Source organism: Drosophila obscura, unplaced genomic scaffold, assembly GCF_018151105.1.
Source record: "Drosophila obscura isolate BZ-5 IFL unplaced genomic scaffold, ASM1815110v1 contig_41, whole genome shotgun sequence".
Taxonomy (NCBI): domain Eukaryota; kingdom Metazoa; phylum Arthropoda; class Insecta; order Diptera; family Drosophilidae; genus Drosophila; species Drosophila obscura.
The window spans coordinates 1-22,650 of record NW_024542830.1 but is presented as its reverse complement, the minus strand read 5'-3'; the positions used below and the strand labels follow the sequence as shown (position 1 = coordinate 22,650).

Here is a 22,650-nt window from a genome sequence, read left to right as displayed (position 1 = left end):
ATAAAGACTGATATTATTAAAATTCGAACAATATAAGCAAAAATAATCGATATAAGCAATGATTGTCTGCTTTGGGAGACTTTAGAAAGTTGTTCTAAAAATGTCTGAAATATAGACTGATATTATTGAAATTCGAACAATATAAGCAAAAATAATCGAAATAAGCAATTTTTTCTGTTTTAGCTGACTTTAGAAAGTTGTTGTAGAAATGTCTGAAATAAAGACTGATAGTATTGAAATTCGAACAATATAAGCAAAAATAATCGAAATAAGCAATTTTTTTCTGTTTTATGTGACTTTAGAAAGTTGTTGTAAATATGTCTGAAATAAAGACTGATAGTATTGAAATTCGAACAATATAAGCAAATATGAGCTAAATATGCAACTATTTTCTGATTTGGGCGACTTTTAAAAGTTGTAAAAATTTGGTTATTAAGGCAAAAATATGCATTTTTTATTCGCATTCGGTGACTTTGAAACTTGTTTGTAAAAATGTTTTTTATAAAGACTGATATTATTAAAATTCGAACAATATAAGCAAAAATAATCGATATAGGCAATGATTGTCTGCTTTGGGAGACTTTAGAAAGTTGTTCTAAAAATGTCTGAAATATAGACTGATATTATTGAAATTCGAACAATATAAGCAAAAATATTCGAAATAAGCAATTTTTTCTGTTTTAGGTGACTTTAGAAAGTTGTTGTAGAAATGTCTGAAATAAAGACTGATAGTATTGAAATTCGAACAATATAAGCAAAAATAATCGAAATAAGCAATTTTTGTCTGTTTAGGTGACTTTAGAAAGTTGTTGTAAATATGTCTGAAATAAAGACTGATAGTATTGAAATTCGAACAATATAAGCATATATGAGCTAAATATGCAACTATTTTCTGATTTGGGCGACTTTTAAAAGTTGTAAAAATTTGGTTATTAAGGCAAAAATATGCATTTTTTATTCGCATTGGGTGACTTTGAAACTTGTTTGTAAAAATGTTTTTTATAAAGACTGATATTATTAAAATTCGAACAATATAAGCAAAAATAATCGATATAGGCAATGATTGTCTGCTTTGGGAGACTTTAGAAAGTTGTTCTAAAAATGTCTGAAATATAGACTGATATTATTGAAATTCGAACAATATAAGCAAAAATAATCGAAATAAGCAATTTTTTTCTGTTTTAGGTGACTTTTAAAAGTTGTAAAAATTTGGTTATTAAGGCAAAAATATGCATTTTTTATTCGGATTGGGTGACTTTGAAACTTGTTTGTAAAAATGTTTTTTATAAAGACTGATATTATTAAAATTCGAACAATATAAGCAAAAATAATCGATATAGGCAATGATTGTCTGCTTTGGGAGACTTTAGAAAGTTGTTCTAAAAATGTCTGAAATATAGACTGATATTATTGAAATTCGAACAATATAAGCAAAAATAATCGAAATAAGCAATTTTTTCTGTTTTAGGTGACTTTAGAAAGTTGTTGTAGAAATGTCTGAAATAAAGACTGATAGTATTGAAATTCGAACCATATAAGCAAAAATAATCGAAATAAGCAATTTTTTTCTGTTTTATGTGAGTTTAGAAAGTTGTTGTAAATATGTCTGAAATAAAGACTGATAGTATTGAAATTCGAACAATATAAGCAAATATGAGCTAAATATGCAACTATTTTCTGATTTGGGCGACTTTTAAAAGTTGTAAAAATTTGGTTATTAAGGCAAAAATATGCATTTTTTATTCGCATTCGGTGACTTTGAAACTTGTTTGTAAAAATGTTTTTTATAAAGACTGATATTATTAAAATTCGAACAATATAAGCAAAAATAATCGATATAGGCAATGATTGTCTGCTTTGGGAGACTTTAGAAAGTTGTTCTAAAAATGTCTGAAATATAGACTGATATTATTGAAATTCGAACAATATAAGCAAAAATAATCGAAATAAGCAATTTTTTTCTGTTTTAGGTGACTTTAGAAAGTTGTTGTAAATATCTCTGAAATAAAGACTGATAGTATTGAAATTCGAACAATATAAGCATATATGAGCTAAATATGCAACTATTTTCTGATTTGGGCGACTTTTAAAAGTTGTAAAAATTTGGTTATTAAGGCAAAAATATGCATTTTTTATTCGCATTGGGTGACTTTGAAACTTGTTTGTAAAAATGTTTTTTATAAAGACTGATATTATTAAAATTCGAACAATATAAGCAAAAATAATCGATATAGGCAATGATTGTCTGCTTTGGGAGACTTTAGAAAGTTGTTCTAAAAATGTCTGAAATATAGACTGATATTATTGAAATTCGAACAATATAAGCAAAAATAATCGAAATAAGCAATTTTTTTCTGTTTTATGTGACTTTAGAAAGTTGTTGTAAATATGTCTGAAATAAAGACTGATAGTATTGAAATTCGAACAATATAAGCAAATATGAGCTAAATATGCAACTATTTTCTGATTTGGGCGACTTTTAAAAGTTGTAAAAATTTGGTTATTAAGGCAAAAATATGCATTTTTTATTCGCATTCGGTGACTTTGAAACTTGTTTGTAAAAATGTTTTTTATAAAGACTGATATTATTAAAATTCGAACAATATAAGCAAAAATAATCGATATAGGCAATGATTGTCTGCTTTGGGAGACTTTAGAAAGTTGTTCTAAAAATGTCTGAAATATAGACTGATATTATTGAAATTCGAACAATATAAGCAAAAATAATCGAAATAAGCAATTTTTTCTGTTTTAGGTGACTTTAGAAAGTTGTTGTAGAAATGTCTGAAATAAAGACTGATAGTATTGAAATTCGAACAATATAAGCAAAAATAATCGAAATAAGCAATTTTTGTCTGTTTTAGGTGACTTTAGAAAGTTGTTGTAAATATGTCTGAAATAAAGACTGATAGTATTGAAATTCGAACAATATAAGCATATATGAGCTAAATATGCAACTATTTTCTGATTTGGGCGACTTTTAAAAGTTGTAAAAATTTGGTTATTAAGGCAAAAATATGCATTTTTTATTCGGATTGGGTGACTTTGAAACTTGTTTGTAAAAATGTTTTTTATAAAGACTGATATTATTAAAATTCGAACAATATAAGCAAAAATAATCGATATAGGCAATGATTGTCTGCTTTGGGAGACTTTAGAAAGTTGTTCTAAAAATGTCTGAAATATAGACTGATATTATTGAAATTCGAACAACATTCGGTGACTTTGAAACTTGTTTGTAAAAATGTTTTTTATAAAGACTGATATTATTAAAATTCGAACAATATAAGCAAAAAATGTCTGAAATAAAGACTGATAGTATTGAAATTCGAACAATATAAGCAAATATGAGCTAAATATGCAACTATTTTCTGATTTGGGCGACTTTTAAAAGTTGTAAAAATTTTGTTATTAAGGCAAAAATATGCATTTTTTATTCGGATTGGGTGACTTTGAAACTTGTTTGTAAAAATGTTTTTTATAAAGACTGATATTATTAAAATTCGAACAATATAAGCAAAAATAATCGATATAGGCAATGATTGTCTGCTTTGGGAGACTTTAGAAAGTTGTTCTAAAAATGTCTGAAATATAGACTGATATTATTGAAATTCGAACAATATAAGCAAAAATAATCAAAATAAGCAATTTTTTTCTGTTTTAGGTGACTTTAGAAAGTTGTTGTAGAAATGTCTGAAATAAAGACTGATAGTATTGAAATTCGAACAATATAAGCAAAAATAATCGAAATAAGCAATTTTTGTCTGTTTTAGGTGACTTTAGAAAGTTGTTGTAGGTTAGGTTAGGTTGAAGCGGCTGTTGGGATTGTCAGAGACCCGACACACCTAGGCCGGTTTCGGCCCGTTGTGATACCGCATATTACGTTCCCTTCTCCCTCGTGAGACCCTATGTTATCCATTATCCCATCCGGATGCCCTTATGAAGCCTGCGATCCGTCTGGGACTGATTGTAGACATGTCCGAAATGTCAGTTAGAAAAGGAGCGCCCAAGTATTGCAGTCTCCTTCTACTGAGAGCCGGACAGGAGCAGAACAGGTGTTCCACAGTCTCCTCCTCGTCCTCATCTCTACAGCTTCGACAGAAGTCGTTATATGGGGCGCCCAGCCTGCTTGCATGTGTGCCTATTAGCCAGTGTCCCGTGAGAGAGCGTATGACTGAGCTGCACCTACTCCTACTGAGTTTGCAAAGCTCATCGGTGCGCTTCTTATTGATGTTAGGCCATGTTTGCCGAGTTATGCGACATAGTGACACGGTTTGCCATCTGTCATTTATTAATCGCTTAAAGTGTTCTTTTATTTTGAGCTTGCAGGTGGCCATTGGCATACGAATATCCTCCTTATCATGGAGAAGGGGGATTGTTGTGCCAGCTCTGGCCAGCTCGTCCGCTATGCAGTTGCCTTCAATGTCCTGATGACCCGGGACCCATATTAGGCTGATGACGAACTGATAAGCCATCTCATGAAGAGATTTGCGACAGTTTGCCACGGTGGCCGAGCTTGATGTTATCGCATTCAGCGATTTGATCGCAGCTTGGCTATCACTATAGATATTTATATGAGTTGCCGCAGGGGCTATTTCCTGAAGACAGCTCAAAGCCTCCTTGATCGCTATGACTTCTGCTTGGAAGACACTGCAGTGATCCGGGAGCCTGAAGGACTGTCTTATGTTCAGCTGTTCGGAGTAGATTCCTCCTCTGACCTTGTTGTCCAGCTTTGAGCCATCAGTAAAGATTCGAATGGCTCCCTTTGGACCAGGTGGTCCCTCAAGCCAGATGTTTCTGTGAGGGATGATTGTCTCGAAGGGGGTATCTGTATACTCCCTCGGAACGCAGTAGTCCGTTTTTGTGGGGACGATTTTGTTTCCATTTAGGATGGACGCATGACCGGTGTGATGTGACACCCATTGGTCAGAGTCTCTAAGACGGATTGCTGCCATTTCTGCCTGCTCCTTACCTGCAAGGTCAAGGCTCTGCAAGCATAGGATAGCATTTAGCGCATCCGTTGGTGTTGTGCTGAGAGCTCCACTGATGCATAGGGCTGCAGTGCGCTGCACCTTGCCCAGTTGTTTAGTGATGGTCCCCTTCGATAGGGCTGGCCACCACACTGCGACTCCGTAGAGTAGTATTGGTCTGACTATTGCCAGGTAAATCCATTGGACTATTCTTGGGTTCATGCCCCATCTTAGCCCAATGGCTTTCTTGCAAGTGTAGAGTGCTATCGTAGCCTTCTTCACTCTGTCTTTGATGCTCAGGTTCCAGCTAAGTTTTTTGTCAATTACCAACCCTAAGTAACTGGCACTGTCGCTGAAGGAGAGCCTACATCCGTTTAGTATTGGGGGGTTGAGGGACGGGATTTTGTATTTGGTTGTAAACAATACAAGTTCCGTTTTAGAGGGATTGATTCCCAGTCCACGCGACTCTGTCCATTCTGAGAGTCGCGCGAGCTTTGCGGTCATTAGATCGCAGAGTGTTTGAGGGAATTTTCCCGAGAAAATAATGGCAACGTCGTCCGCGTATGCTACCACCTTGCAGCCCCCCCCTTCCAGGTCACACAGTATCTTATTGACTGCTATGTTCCATAGAAGGGGAGACAGGACACCACCTTGCGGGGTGCCTCTGTTGACATACCTAGACTGAGTGGACGATCCCATTGATGATGTCACTGTCCTGCATGTGAGCAATTGATCTATGAGCATCATCAAGTGACGATCCACTCCCAGGTCAGTCAGGGCTTCTGTGATGGCTCCCGGTATGACGTTGCTAAAAGCTCCCTCAATGTCTAGGAAAGCGATTAAGGAGTATTCGTTGACTTGTAGAGATTTCTCTACCGCCGAGATTACTTCATGGAGTGCCGTTTCCGTGGATTTTCCTTTTCGGTAGGCATGTTGAGCGCCTGACAGCCACTGAGGATTTATAGTTGTCCTCAGCTGCAGCCCTACTAGTCTCTCAAAGGTTTTGAGAAGAAAGGACGATAGACTTATTGGTCTGAAGTCTTTTGGGGTTGTGTGTGAGGGTTTCCCTGCTTTGGGGATAAAGACTATTTTAGCCTTTAACCAAGCTCGGGGGATTTTTCCCACTGTCAGTATCTTCCTGAAGATACTTTGCAGCCAGTTGATGGCCATATCCCCGGCTTTTTGCAACTGAGCCGGAATGACTTGGTCCGGGCCAGGCGATTTGTAGGATTTGAAGCTGTTTACTGCCCAGCTAATATTCCGTTTTGTGAGGATGTGCCCCATCGAGGTTTCCGGGCCTTCACTTGGGGTGTCTGCCGGCTCGATGGTCGTACACCCAGGAAAATGAGTATCGAGTAGAATGTGTAGGGAGTCCTCACTAGAGTTAGTCCACGTACCATCCGTTCTCTTGAGGTATCCCACCGGAGGGGGATGTTTTTGACAGGATCTTGCGTAGCCTTGAGGCTTCTGACGTGTCCTCAATTTCGGAGCAAAATTTGTGCCAAGAGGCCCTTTTTGCTCTCCTTGTTTCTTTTTTGTATAGGGTTAGCTTACTTTTGTAATTTTCCCAGTGCGCTTCCTCGCTGCTGCTTTTGGCTCTGTTAAAGAGCGTCCTGCAGTCTTTCCGGAGGGTATCTATATGTTTAGACCACCAGGGGGGTTTCTTTTTCCCTCTTGGTTTGGTTGGGGAGCAAGCTGCCATGAAGGCCTTGTTGCAAGCTTCCGTGAAATTGTCCACAAGACGATTAAGATCGTCTTGTGTGTCAGGGCATTTTGGGGCTAGGGGGGGGTAATTCCTCCATTTTGCACTATACATATCCCAGTTGGCTTTCCTTGGGTTAGTATAGCTAGTGGGTATGGTGCTTTCGAGCGATAGGATTGTCTCGATGTACCTGTGGTCGGAGAAGGAGTGGTCCTCTAGGACTCTCCAACTTTCCATTATGTCTGACAGTTTGTGAGAAAATAGAGTGAGGTCAATAACCTCTTGACGGTTTTTTATGATAAAAGTGGGGTCATTACCCCGATTACCGATAATTAGGTTGGAGTTCAGGATGAAGCTGAAAAGTGACTCACCCCTTGCATTTGTATCCGAGCTGCCCCATTGGGTGTGATGAGCGTTGGCATCGCAGCCTATTAGTAGGCTTGTATCCGACCTCTCGCTGTCTCTGGCAATCTTGCGAACGAGGTCACTGGGAGGATCGCTTTCCTCGTGAGCCATGTAGGACGACACCAGGTTTAGGCGTGTCCCTTGTAGCTCTAGGCTAGCTGCCGTATTATCGCCATTGCTAAAATTGTGGAGCAGAAAGATATTTAGGTGCTTCCTTGCTAATATGCAGGTTCTAATTTTACCTTCAGTTTGGGCTACAATCAGCTTGTAGTCCTTCGTCGCTAATCCACAGACCCTGCCTCCTACCACCCAGGGCTCTTGGATTAGGACTATATCCCCTCCGCTTGCGACCAAGCGGAGTATCAGGTTGTAAATATCAGGTTGTTGTAAATATGTCTGAAATAAAGACTGATAGTATTGAAATTCGAACAATATAAGCAAATATGAGCTAAATATGCAACTATTTTCTGATTTGGGCGACTTTTAAAAGTGGTAAAACTTTGGTTATTAAGGCAAAAATATGCATTTTTTATTCGGATTGGGTGACTTTGAAACTTGTTTGTAAAAATGTTTTTTATAAAGACTGATATTATTAAAATTCGAACAATATAAGCAAAAATAATCGATATAGGCAATGCTTGTCTGTTGGACTTTAGAAAGTTGTTCTAAAAATGTCTGAAATATAGACTGATATTATTGAAATTCGAACAATATAAGCAAAAATAATCGAAATAAGCAATTTTTTTCTGTTTTAGGTGACTTTAGAAAGTTGTTGTAGAAATGTCTGAAATAAAGACTGATAGTATTGAAATTCGAACAATATAAGCAAAAATAATCGAAATAAGCAATTTTTGTCTGTTTTAGGTGACTTTAGAAAGTTGTTGTAAAAATGTCTGAAATAAGACTGATACTATTGAAATACGGTTGTTGTGAAATGACTAATATTATTGGAATCGAGCAAATATGCGGGGATAGCATTTATTTTCTGATTTGGGCGACCTTTAAAAGTTGTAAAAATTGTATTATTAAGCAAAAATCTGCACTTTTGTGGGTGACTTTGAAACTTGTTTGTAAAAATGTTTTTTATAAAGACTGATACTATTGAAATACGAACAATATAAGCAAAAATAATCGAAATAGGCAATTCTTGTCTGTTTTAGGTGACTTTAGAAAGTTGTTGTAAAAATGTCTGAAATAAAGACTGATATTATTGAAATTCGAACAATATAAGCAAAAATGGCAATGAGATTCTTGTCTGTTTTAGGTTACTTTAGAAAGTTGTTGTGAAAATGGTCTGAAATAAAGACTGATACCATTGAAATTCGAACAATATAAGCAAATATAATCGAAGCCCAATTCTTGTCTGTTTGTAGGTGACTTTAGAAAGTTGTTGTAAAAATGTCTGAAATAAAGACTGATACTATATAATACACAAATGGCGCAAAAGAATCGAAATAGGCATTCTTGTCTGTTTTAGGTGACTTTAGAAGTTGTTGTAAAAAGGTCTGAAATAAAGACTAATATTATTGGAATTCGAACAATAGGGCAAATATAAGGTAGATAAGCATTTATTTTCTGATTTGGGCGTCGGCTTTAAAAGTTGTAAAAATTGTATTATTAAGCAAAAATCTGCATTTTTGTCTGGTGGGTGACTTTGAAACTTGTTTGTAAAAATGTTTTTTTAGAGACTGTCTTATTGACATTCGAACAACATAAGAACAAATAATCGAAATAGGCATTTCTTGTCTGTTTTAGGTGACTTTAGAAAGTTGTTGTAAAAATGGCTGAAATAACGACTGATACTATTGAAATACGAACAATTTTAAGCAAAAATAATCGAATTGGGCAATTTTTGTCTGTTTTAGGTGACTTTAGAAAGTTGTTGTAAAAATGTCTGAAATAAAGACTGATACTATTGAAATTCGAACAATATAGCCTAAGCTAATGCGAACTGGGCAACTCTGTTTCTGTTCCTCAGGTGACTTTCTAAAGTTGTCGCTAAAAATGGCGGTAACTAAGACTGATACTATTGAAATACGAACAATATAAGCAAAAATACAAGAATTAGGCAATTCTGTCTGTTTTAGGTGACTTTAGAAAGTTGTTGTAAAAATGTCTGAAATAAAGACTGATATTATTGAAATTCGAACAATTAAGCAAAAATTATCGAACCAATAATTCTTGTCTGTTTTAGGTTACTTTAGAAAGTTGTTGTAAAATGGTCTGAAACAAAGACCGATACCATTGAAATTCGAACAATATAAGCAAATATAATGTCGGCAATTCTCGTCTGTTTTAGGTGACTTTAGACAGTTGTTGCAAAAATGTCTGAAATAAAGACTGATACTTTGAAATACGAAAAATACTAGCAAATATTATTGAAATAGGCAATTCTTGTCTGTTCTAGGTGACTTTAGAAAGTTGTTGTAAAAAGGTTTGAAACAAAGACTAATATTATTGGAATTCGAACAATATAAGCAAATTAAGATAGATAAGCATTTATTTTCTGATTTGGGCGACCTTCAAAAGTTGTAATTATTTCATTAAGCAAAAATCTGCATTTTTTGTCTGAGTGGGTGACTTTGAAACTTGTTTGTAAAAATGTTTTTTATAAAGACTGATACTATTGAAATTCGAACAATATAAGCAAATATAATCGAAATAGGCAATTCTTGTCTGTTTTAGGTGACTTTAGAAAGTTGTTGTAAAAATGTCTGAAATAAAGACTGATACTATTGAAATTCGCACAATATACGCAAATATAATCGAAATAGGCAATTCTTGTCTGTTTTAGGTGACTTTAGAAAGTTGTTGTAAAAATGTCTGAAATAAAGACTAATATTATTGGAATTCGAACAATATAAGCAAATATAAGCTAGATAAGCATTTATTTTCTGATTTGGGCGACCTTTAAAAGTTGTAAAAATTGTATTATTAAGCAAAAATCTGCATTTTTTGTCTGAGTGGGTGACTTTGAAACTTGTTTGTAAAAATGTTTTTTTAAAGACTGATATTATTGACATTCGAACAATATAAGCAAAAATAATTGAAATAGGCATTTCTTGTCTGTTTTAGGTGACTTTAGAAAGTTGTTGTAAAAAGGTCTGAAATAAAGACTAATATTATTGGAATTCGAACAATATAAGCAAATATAAGCTAGATAAGCATTTATTTTCTGATTTGGGCGACCTTTAAAAGTTGTAAAAATTGTATTATTAAGCAAAAATCTGCATTTTTTGTCTGAGTGGGTGACTTTGAAACTTGTTTGTAAAAATGTTTTTTTATTTATTGACATTCGAACAATATAAGCAAAAATAATCGAAATAGGCAATTCTTGTCTGTTGCAGGTGACTTTAGAAAGTTGTTGTAAAAATGTCTGAAATAAAGACTGATACTATTGAAATACGAACAATATAAGCAAACATAATCGAAATAGGCAATTCTGGTCTGTTGCAGGTGACTTTAGAAAGTTGTTGTAAAAAGGTCTGAAATAAAGACTAATATTATTGGAATTCGAACAATATAAGCAATGTTTTTTTTAAAGACTGATATTATTGAAATTCGAACAATATAAGCTAAAATAATCGAAATAAGCAATTCTTGTCTGTTTTAGGAGGCACCGAAACCGGCAGCGACAGAGGAACCGGCAGCGCTAGCGACAGCGTCGAAAGAACCGGCAGCGGACACGGAAACAGCGACGCCAGCAGCGCGGCCACCAGCCGAGGCTATACGGAGGAGCCATATGGAACAGCAGCACAGCCGGCGAGCAGCAGCAGAGGCGCGACGCGAGGAGGAGGCCCGAAGGAAGGCAGCAGAGAAGGCGCAAAGGGAGGCGGCGCTGAACAAGGTCATAATGCGGGAGGCACGGGACGCCCTGCAGCGGCAGATGGAGGCTGCGCGGCGTGAAGCCGAAGCCCACGAGGGGAACGAGGAGGAGGATCCGTCTCCGGTGGTGAAGACGGGCCTGGTTGACAGACCGGCGGGGCAGCAGCAGCCACAACAGGGTGAAGAGGCACCCTTATGGGAACGCCGGCATTCTGAGCCACCGTCGCAGCCACAGAGCACGCAACAGCCAACGCCCCCGCAGTCGCCGCCACCAAAATCGCCACCACCGAATTCACCGCCACAACAGTCGTCGCCACGACGGCAGGAGTCACCGAAGGAGCCGCCAGAGGAACAGGCACAGCAGCCCCAGTGGGGTGGTCCGGAGAACGCGATATGCGGGCCATTTGTGTCGCAAAGCGTTCACACGGCAGTGAGGAGTGGCATGGTATGGCACCACCAAACGATACACATCACGTGGGCGTCGGGAACCGCACCGTCGGATATAGCCACTATAACGTAATATGCCAGTAAATATCCCTGTTTCACTCTAACTCTGAAGTTTCTTATCGGATCAGGACATGCCACGCCTCCTAGCCATCTGTACAACGTCCTGATTGTGTCAATGCCTTCTGGAGAATGTGCAGGATCTTTTGCAATCAATTTGCCTACGAAGCCCACGAAGGGAACGAGGAGGAGGCTTTGCCTCCTCCGAGGTCTTAAGGTGAAGACGGGCCTGGTTGACAGACCGGCGGGGCAGCAGCAGCCACAACAGGGTGAAGAGGCACCCTTATGGGAACGCCGGCATTCTGAGCCACCGTCGCAGCCACAGAGCACGCAACAGCCAACGCCCCCGCAGTCGCCGCCACCAAAATCGCCACCACCGAATTCACCGCCACAACAGTCGTCGCCACGACGGCAGGAGTCACCGAAGGAGCCGCCACAGGAACAGGCACAGCAGCCCCAGTGGGTTGGTCCGGAGAACGCGGTATGCGGGCAATTTGTGTCGCAAAGCGTTCACACGGCAGTGAGGAGTGGCATGGTATGGCACCACCAAACGATACACATCACGTGGGCGTCGGGAACCGCACCGTCGGATATAGCCACTATAACGTAATCTGCCAGTAAATATCCCTGTTTCACTCTAACTTTGAAGTTTCTTATCGGATCAGGACATGCGCCTCCTAACCATCTGTACAACGTCCTGAATGTGTCAATGCCTTCTGGAGAATGTGCAGGATCTTTTGCAATCAATTTGGATTGCAGGACATAAAGGATATAGCCACTATAACGTAATCTGCCAGTTAATATCCCTGTTTCACTCTAGCTCTGAAGTTTCTTATCGGATCAGGACATGCCACGCCTCCTAGCCATCTGTACAACGTCCTGATTGTGTCAATGCCTTCTGGAGAATGTGCATTGTTCGAATTTCAATAATACCGGTCTTTATAAAAAACATTTTTACAAACAAGTTTCAAAGTCACCCACTCAGACAAAAATTGCATATTTTTGCTTAATAATACAATTTTTACAACTTTTAAAGGTCGCCCAAATCAGAAAATAAATGCTTATCTAGCTTATATTTGCTTATATTGTTCGAATTCCAATAATATTAGTCTTTATTTCAGACATTTTTACAACAACTTTCTAAAGTCACCTAAAACAGACAAGAAATGCCTATTTCAATTATTTTTGCTTATATTGTTCGAATTTCAATAGTATCAGTCTTTATTTCAGACATTTTTACAACAATTTTCTAAAGTCACCTAAAACAGACAAGAATTGCCTATTTCGATTATTTTTGCTTATATTGTTCGAATTTCAATAATATCAGTCTTTATAAAAAACATTTTTACAAACAAGTTTCAAAGTCACCCACTCAGACAAAAAATTCATATTTTTGCTTAATAATACAATTTTTACAACTTTTAAAGGTCGCCCAAATCAGAAAATAAATGCTTATCTAGCTTATATTTGCTTATATTGTTCGAATTCCAATAATATTAGTCTTTATTTCAGACATTTTTACAACAACTTTCTAAAGTCACCTAAAACAGACAAGAATTGCCTATTTCGATTATATTTGCTTATATTGTTCGAATTTCACTAATATCAGTCGCCAAATCTGAAAATAGTTGCTTATTTAGCTCATATTTGCTTATATTGTTCGAATTTCAATACTATCAGTCTTTATTTCAGACATTTTTACAACAACTTTCTAAAGTCACCTAAAACAGACAAGAATTGCCTATTTCGATTATTTTTGCTTATATTGTTCGTATTTCAATAGTATCAGTCTTTATTTCAGACATTTTTACAACAACTTTCTAAAGTCGCCTGAAACAGACAAGAATTGCCTATTTCGATTATGTTTGCTTATATTGTTCGAATTTCAATAATATCTGTCTTTATTTCAGACATTTTTACAACAACTTTCTAAAGTCACCTAAAACAGACAAGAATTGACTATTTCGATTACTTTTGCTTATATTGTTCGAATTTCAATAGTACCAGTCTTTATTTCAGACATTTTTACAACAACTTTCTAAAGTCTCCCAAAGCAGACAAGCATAGCTCATTTCGATTACTTTTGCTTATATTGTTCGATTTCCAATAATATTAGTCTTTATTTCAGACATTTTTACAACAACTTTCTAAAGTCACCTAAAACAGACAAGAATTGCCTATTTCGATTATTTTTGCTTATATTGTTCGTATTTCAATAGTATCAGTCTTTATTTCAGAAATGTGTACAACAACTTTCTAAAGTCACCTGAAACAGACAAGAATTGCCTATTTCGATTATTTTTGCTTATATTGTTCGTATTTCAATAGTATCAGTCTTTATTTCAGACATTTTTACAACAACTTCTAAAGTCACCTGAAACAGACAAGAATGGCCTATTTCGATTATTTTTGCTGTTAGTTCGTATTTCAATAGTATCAGTCTTTATTTCAGACATTTTTACAACAACTTCTAAAGTCACCTGAAACAGACAAGAATTGCCTATTTCGATTATATTTGCTTATATTGTTCGAAATTCAATAATATCTGTCTTTATTTCAGACATAATCGAAATGAGCTATGCTTGTCTGCTTTGGGAGACTTTGGAAAGTTGTTGTAAAAATGTCTGAAATAAAGACTGGGACTATTGAAATTCGAACAATATAAGCAAAAGTAATCGAAATAGTCAATTCTTGTCTGTTTCAGGTGACTTTAGAAAGTTGTTGTAAAAATGTCTGAAGTAAAGACTGATACTATTGAAATACGAACAATATAAGCAAAAATAATCGAAATAGGCAATTCTTGTCTGTTTTATGTGACTTTAGAAAGTTGTTGTAAAAATGTCTGAAATAAAGACTAATATTATTGGAATTCGAACAACATAAGCAAATATAAGATAGATAAGCATTTATTTTCTGATTTGGGCGACCTTTAAAAGTTGTAAAAATTGTATTATTAAGCAAAAATCTGCATTTTTTGTCTGAGTGGGTGACTTTGAAACTTGTTTGTAAAAATGTTTTTTTAAAGACTGATATTATTGACATTCGAACAATATAAGCAAAAATAATTGAAATAGGCATTTCTTGTCTGTTTTAGGTGACTTTAGAAAGTTGTTGTAAAAAGGTCTGAAATAAAGACTAATATTATTGGAATTCGAACAATATAAGCAAATATAAGCTAGATAAGCATTTATTTTCTGATTTGGGCGACCTTTAAAAGTTGTAAAAATTGTATTATTAAGCAAAAATCTGCATTTTTTGTCTGAGTGGGTGACTTTGAAACTTGTTTGTAAAAATGTTTTTTTATTTATTGACATTCGAACAATATAAGCAAAAATAATCGAAATAGGCAATTCTTGTCTGTTGCAGGTGACTTTAGAAAGTTGTTGTAAAAATGTCTGAAATAAAGACTGATACTATTGAAATACGAACAATATAAGCAAACATAATCGAAATAGGCAATTCTGGTCTGTTGCAGGTGACTTTAGAAAGTTGTTGTAAAAAGGTCTGAAATAAAGACTAATATTATTGGAATTCGAACAATATAAGCAATGTTTTTTTTAAAGACTGATATTATTGAAATTCGAACAATATAAGCTAAAATAATCGAAATAAGCAATTCTTGTCTGTTTTAGGAGGCACCGAAACCGGCAGCGACAGAGGAACCGGCAGCGCTAGCGACAGCGTCGAAAGAACCGGCAGCGGACACGGAAACAGCGACGCCAGCAGCGCGGCCACCAGCCGAGGCTATACGGAGGAGCCATATGGAACAGCAGCACAGCCGGCGAGCAGCAGCAGAGGCGCGACGCGAGGAGGAGGCCCGAAGGAAGGCAGCAGAGAAGGCGCAAAGGGAGGCGGCGCTGAACAAGGTCATAATGCGGGAGGCACGGGACGCCCTGCAGCGGCAGATGGAGGCTGCGCGGCGTGAAGCCGAAGCCCACGAGGGGAACGAGGAGGAGGATCCGTCTCCTCCGAGGTTCTTAAAGGTGAAGACGGGCCTGGTTGACAGACCGGCGGGGCAGCAGCAGCCACAACAGGGTGAAGAGGCACCCTTATGGGAACGCCGGCCACAGAGCAAGCAACAGCCAACGCCCCCGCAGTCGCCGCTACCAAAATTGCCACCACCGAATTCACCGCCACAACAGTCGTCGCCACGACGGCAGGAGTCACCGAAGGAGCCGCCACAGGAACAGGCACAGCAGCCCCAGTGGGGTGGTCCGGAGAACGCGATATGCGGGCCATTTGTGTCGCAAAGCGTTCACACGGCAGTGAGGAGTGGCATGGTATGGCACCACCAAACGATACACATCACGTGGGCGTCGGGAACCGCACCGTCGGATATAGCCACTATAACGTAATCTGCCAGTAAATATCCCTGTTTCACTCTAACTCTGAAGTTTCTTATCGGATCAGGACATGCCACGCCTCCTAGCCATCTGTACAACGTCCTGATTGTGTCAATGCCTTCTGGAGAATGTGCAGGATCTTTTGCAATCAATTTGCCTACGAAGCCCACGAAGGGAACGAGGAGGAGGCTTTGCCTCCTCCGAGGTTCTTAAAGGTGAAGACGGGCCTGGTTGACAGACCGGCGGGGCAGCAGCAGCCACAACAGGGTGAAGAGGCACCCTTATGGGAACACATCACGTGGGCGTCGGGACCCGCACCGTCGGTGGCGCAGCAAGACCGGAAGGTATGGGAGGAGGAGCAAGCCCCGCGAAGCAACGCGCGCGATCCACGGCAGCACCGAAGGCAGGCAGAGGCCAGGGCGGCAGAGGAGACGGCGTCGGAGGCACGGGAGCCAGCGACAGCGGCAGCGGGAACACACGCAGCAGCGGAGGCACCGGTTGCGACGGCGGCCGGGAAGCCGGCGGCAGCGACGGAGACGCCGACAGAGGCACCGACGCCGGCAGCGGCAGCGACAGAGGAACCGGCAGCGCCAGCGGCAGCGTCGAAAGAACCGGCAGCGGACACGGAAACAGCGACGCCAGCAGCGCGGCCACCAGCCGCGGCCATACGGAGGACCCATATGGAACAGCAGCACAGCCGGCGAGCAGCAGCAGAGGCGCGACGCGAGGAGGAGGCCCGAAGGAAGGCAGCAGAGAAGGCGCAAAGGGAGGCGGCGCTGAACAAGGTCATAATGCGGGAGGCAAGGGACGCCCTGCAGCGGCAGATGGAGGCTGCGCGGCGTGAAGCCGAAGCCCACGAGGGGAACGAGGAGGAGGATCCGTCTCCTCCGAGGTTCTTAAAGGTGAAGACGGGCCTGGTTGACAGACCGGCGGGGCAGCAGCAGCCACAACAGGGTGAAGAGGCACCCTTATGGGAACGCCGGCATTCTGAGCCACCGTCGCAGCCACAGAGCACGCAACAGCCAACGCCCCCGCAGTCGCCGCCACCAAAATCGCCACCACCGAATTCACCGCCACAACAGTCGTCGCCACGACGGCAGGAGTCACCGAAGGAGCCGCCAGAGGAACAGGCACAGCAGCCCCAGTGGGGTGGTCCGGAGAACGCGATATGCGGGCCATTTGTGTCGCAAAGCGTTCACACGGCAGTGAGGAGTGGCATGGTATGGCACCACCAAACGATACACATCACGTGGGCGTCGGGAACCGCACCGTCGGATATAGCCACTATAACGTAATATGCCAGTAAATATCCCTGTTTCACTCTAACTCTGAAGTTTCTTATCGGATCAGGACATGCCACGCCTCCTAGCCATCTGTACAACGTCCTGATTGTGTCAATGCCTTCTGGAGAATGTGCAGGATCTTTTGCAATCAATTTGCCTACGAAGCCCACGAAGGGAACGAGGAGGAGGCTTTGCCTCCTCCGAGGTTCTTAAAGGTGAAGACGGGCCTGGTTGACAGACCGGCGGGGCAGCAGCAGCCACAACAGGGTGAAGAGGCACCCTTATGGGAACGCCGGCATTCTGAGCCACCGTCGCAGCCACAGAGCACGCAACAGCCAACGCCCCCGCAGTCGCCGCCACCAAAATCGCCACCACCGAATTCACCGCCACAACAGTCGTCGCCACGACGGCAGGAGTCACCGAAGGAGCCGCCACAGGAACAGGCACAGCAGCCCCAGTGGGTTGGTCCGGAGAACGCGGTATGCGGGCAATTTGTGTCGCAAAGCGTTCACACGGCAGTGAGGAGTGGCATGGTATGGCACCACCAAACGATACACATCACGTGGGCGTCGGGAACCGCACCGTCGGATATAGCCACTATAACGTAATCTGCCAGTAAATATCCCTGTTTCACTCTAACTTTGAAGTTTCTTATCGGATCAGGACATGCGCCTCCTAGCCATCTGTACAACGTCCTGAATGTGTCAATGCCTTCTGGAGAATGTGCAGGATCTTTTGCAATCAATTTGGATTGCAGGACATAAAGGATATAGCCACTATAACGTAATCTGCCAGTTAATATCCCTGTTTCACTCTAGCTCTGAAGTTTCTTATCGGATCAGGACATGCCACGCCTCCTAGCCATCTGTACAACGTCCTGATTGTGTCAATGCCTTCTGGAGAATGTGCATTGTTCGAATTTCAATAATACCGGTCTTTATAAAAAACATTTTTACAAACAAGTTTCAAAGTCACCCACTCAGACAAAAATTGCATATTTTTGCTTAATAATACAATTTTTACAACTTTTAAAGGTCGCCCAAATCAGAAAATAAATGCTTATCTAGCTTATATTTGCTTATATTGTTCGAATTCCAATAATATTAGTCTTTATTTCAGACATTTTTACAACAACTTTCTAAAGTCACCTAAAACAGACAAGAAATGCCTATTTCAATTATTTTTGCTTATATTGTTCGAATTTCAATAGTATCAGTCTTTATTTCAGACATTTTTACAACAATTTTCTAAAGTCACCTAAAACAGACAAGAATTGCCTATTTCGATTATTTTTGCTTATATTGTTCGAATTTCAATAATATCAGTCTTTATAAAAAACATTTTTACAAACAAGTTTCAAAGTCACCCACTCAGACAAAAAATTCATATTTTTGCTTAATAAACAATTTTTACAACTTTTAAAGGTCGCCCAAATCAGAAAATAAATGCTTATCTAGCTTATATTTGCTTATATTGTTCGAATTCCAATAATATTAGTCTTTATTTCAGACATTTTTACAACAACTTTCTAAAGTCACCTAAAACAGACAAGAATTGCCTATTTCGATTATATTTGCTTATATTGTTCGAATTTCACTAATATCAGTCGCCAAATCTGAAAATAGTTGCTTATTTAGCTCATATTTGCTTATATTGTTCGAATTTCAATACTATCAGTCTTTATTTCAGACATTTTTACAACAACTTTCTAAAGTCACCTAAAACAGACAAGAATTGCCTATTTCGATTATTTTTGCTTATATTGTTCGTATTTCAATAGTATCAGTCTTTATTTCAGACATTTTTACAACAACTTCTAAAGTCGCCTAAAATTTGTTTTTTGTTTTTGTTTTTTTTTATTTTTCGAATTTCAAAAATATCCGGCTTTATTCAGACACTAAAGTAACAGACAAGAATTGCCTATTTCGATTATGTTTGCTTATATTGTTCGAATTTCAATAATATCTGTCTTTATTTCAGACATTTTTACAACAACTTTCTAAAGTCACCTAAAACAGACAAGAATTGACTATTTCGATTACTTTTGCTTATATTGTTCGAATTTCAATAGTACCAGTCTTTATTTCAGACATTTTTACAACAACTTTCTAAAGTCTCCCAAAGCAGACAAGCATAGCTCATTTCGATTACTTTTGCTTATATTGTTCGATTTCCAATAATATTAGTCTTTATTTCAGACATTTTTACAACAACTTTCTAAAGTCACCTAAAACAGACAAGAATTGCCTATTTCGATTATTTTTGCTTATATTGTTCGTATTTCAATAGTATCAGTCTTTATTTCAGAAATGTGTACAACAACTTTCTAAAGTCACCTGAAACAGACAAGAATTGCCTATTTCGATTATTTTTGCTTGTATTGTTCGTATTTCAATAGTATCAGTCTTTATTTCAGACATTTTTACAACAACTTTCTAAAGTCACCTGAAACAGACAAGAATGGCCTATTTCGATTATTTTTGCTTATATAGTTCGTATTTCAATAGTATCAGTCTTTATTTCAGACATTTTTACAACAACTTTCTAAAGTCACCTGAAACAGACAAGAATTGCCTATTTCGATTATATTTGCTTATATTGTTCGAAATTCAATAATATCTGTCTTTATTTCAGACATAATCGAAATGAGCTATGCTTGTCTGCTTTGGGAGACTTTGGAAAGTTGTTGTAAAAATGTCTGAAATAAAGACTGGGACTATTGAAATTCGAACAATATAAGCAAAAGTAATCGAAATAGTCAATTCTTGTCTGTTTTAGGTGACTTTAGAAGTTGTTGTAAAAATGTCTGAAGTAAAGACTGATACTATTGAAATACGAACAATATAAGCAAAAATAATCGAAATAGGCAATTCTTGTCTGTTTTATGTGACTTTAGAAAGTTGTTGTAAAAATGTCTGAAATAAAGACTAATATTATTGGAATTCGAACAACATAAGCAAATATAAGATAGATAAGCATTTATTTTCTGATTTGGGCGACCTTTAAAAGTTGTAAAAATTGTATTATTAAGCAAAAATCTGCATTTTTTGTCTGAGTGGGTGACTTTGAAACTTGTTTGTAAAAATGTTTTTTTAAAGACTGATATTATTGACATTCGAACAATATAAGCAAAAATAATTGAAATAGGCATTTCTTGTCTGTTTTAGGTGACTTTAGAAGTTGTTGTAAAAAGGTCTGAAATAAAGACTAATATTATTGGAATTCGAACAATATAAGCAAATATAAGATAGATAAGCATTTATTTTCTGATTTGGGCGACCTTTAAAAGTTGTAAAAATTGTATTATTAAGCAAAAATCTGCATTTTTTGTCTGAGTGGGTGACTTTGAAACTTGTTTGTAAAAATGTTTTTTTATTTATTGACATTCGAACAATATAAGCAAAAATAATCGAAATAGGCAATTCTTGTCTGTTGCAGGTGACTTTAGAAAGTTGTTGTAAAAATGTCTGAAATAAAGACTGATACTATTGAAATACGAACAATATAAGCAAACATAATCGAAATAGGCAATTCTGGTCTGTTGCAGGTGACTTTAGAAAGTTGTTGTAAAAAGGTCTGAAATAAAGACTAATATTATTGGAATTCGAACAATATAAGCAATGTTTTTTTTAAAGACTGATATTATTGAAATTCGAACAATATAAGCTAAAATAATCGAAATAAGCAATTCTTGTCTGTTTTAGGAGGCACCGAAACCGGCAGCGACAGAGGAACCGGCAGCGCTAGCGACAGCGTCGAAAGAACCGGCAGCGGACACGGAAACAGCGACGCCAGCAGCGCGGCCACCAGCCGAGGCTATACGGAGGAGCCATATGGAACAGCAGCACAGCCGGCGAGCAGCAGCAGAGGCGCGACGCGAGGAGGAGGCCCGAAGGAAGGCAGCAGAGAAGGCGCAAAGGGAGGCGGCGCTGAACAAGGTCATAATGCGGGAGGCACGGGACGCCCTGCAGCGGCAGATGGAGGCTGCGCGGCGTGAAGCCGAAGCCCACGAGGGGAACGAGGAGGAGGATCCGTCTCCTCCGAGGTTCTTAAAGGTGAAGACGGGCCTGGTTGACAGACCGGCGGGGCAGCAGCAGCCACAACAGGGTGAAGAGGCACCCTTATGGGAACGCCGGCCACAGAGCAAGCAACAGCCAACGCCCCCGCAGTCGCCGCTACCAAAATTGCCACCACCGAATTCACCGCCACAACAGTCGTCGCCACGACGGCAGGAGTCACCGAAGGAGCCGCCACAGGAACAGGCACAGCAGCCCCAGTGGGGTGGTCCGGAGAACGCGATATGCGGGCCATTTGTGTCGCAAAGCGTTCACACGGCAGTGAGGAGTGGCATGGTATGGCACCACCAAACGATACACATCACGTGGGCGTCGGGAACCGCACCGTCGGATATAGCCACTATAACGTAATCTGCCAGTAAATATCCCTGTTTCACTTCTAACTCTGAAGTTTCTTATCGGATCAGGACATGCCACGCCTCCTAGCCATCTGTACAACGTCCTGATTGTGTCAATGCCTTCTGGAGAATGTGCAGGATCTTTTGCAATCAAATTTGCCTACGAAGCCCACGAAGGGAACGAGGAGGAGGCTTTGCCTCCTCCGAGGTTCTTAAAGGTGAAGACGGGCCTGGTTGACAGACCGGGCGGGGAGCAGCAGCCACAACAGGGTGAAGAGGCACCCTTATGGGAACACATCACGTGGGCGTCGGGACCCGCACCGTCGGTGGCGCAGCAAGACCGGAAGGTATGGGAGGAGGAGCAAGCCCCGCGAAGCAACGCGCGCGATCCACGGCAGCACCGAAGGCAGGCAGAGGCCAGGGCGGCAGAGGAGACGGCGTCGGAGGCACGAGAGCCAGCGACAGCGGCAGCGGGAACACACGCAGCAGCGGAGGCACCGGTTGCGACGGCGGCCGGGAAGCCGGCGGCAGCGACGGAGACGCCGACAGAGGCACCGACGCCGGCAGCGGCAGCGACAGAGGAACCGGCAGCGCCAGCGGCAGCGTCGAAAGAACCGGCAGCGGACACGGAAACAGCGACGCCAGCAGCGCGGCCACCAGCCGCGGCCATACGGAGGACCCATATGGAACAGCAGCACAGCCGACGAGCAGCAGCAGAGGCGCGACGCGAGGAGGGAGGCCCGAAGGAAGGCAGCAGAGAAGGCGCAAAGGGAGGCGGCGCTGAACAAGGTCATAATGCGGGAGGCAAGGGACGCCCTGCAGCGGCAGATGGAGGCTGCGCGGCGTGAAGCCGAAGCCCACGAGGGGAACGAGAGAGGAGGATCCGTTCCTCCGAGGTTCTTAAAGGTGAAGACGGGCCTGGTTGACAGACCGGCGGGGCAGCAGCAGCCACAACAGGGTGAAGAGGCACCCTTATGGGAACGCCGGCATTCTGAGCCACCGTCGCAGCCACAGAGCACGCAACAGCCAACGCCCCCGCAGTCGCCGCCACCAAAATCGCCACCACCGAATTCACCGCCACAACAGTCGTCGCCACGACGGCAGGAGTCACCGAAGGAGCCGCCAGAGGAACAGGCACAGCAGCCCCAGTGGGGTGGTCCGGAGAACGCGATATGCGGGCCATTTGTGTCGCAAAGCGTTCACA

At 40.4% G+C, this 22,650-nt stretch overlaps 1 protein-coding gene across 1 annotated transcript; it reads left to right on the top strand.

The window, feature by feature from the left end:
• Positions 1-9,081: 9,081 nt before the first annotated feature.
• LOC121404810 (transcriptional regulatory protein AlgP-like) lies at positions 9,082-22,342 on the top strand (the record flags this gene model as incomplete). The annotated part of the gene is made up of 6 exons (XM_041595180.1): positions 9,082-9,087; positions 10,691-11,044; positions 15,039-15,327; positions 16,233-16,534; positions 20,737-21,065; positions 22,139-22,342. Coding segments are annotated over exons 1-6 (1,484 nt in total), but the record flags the coding sequence as incomplete, so codon positions are not given.
• Between the last annotated feature and the right edge of the window lie 308 nt (positions 22,343-22,650).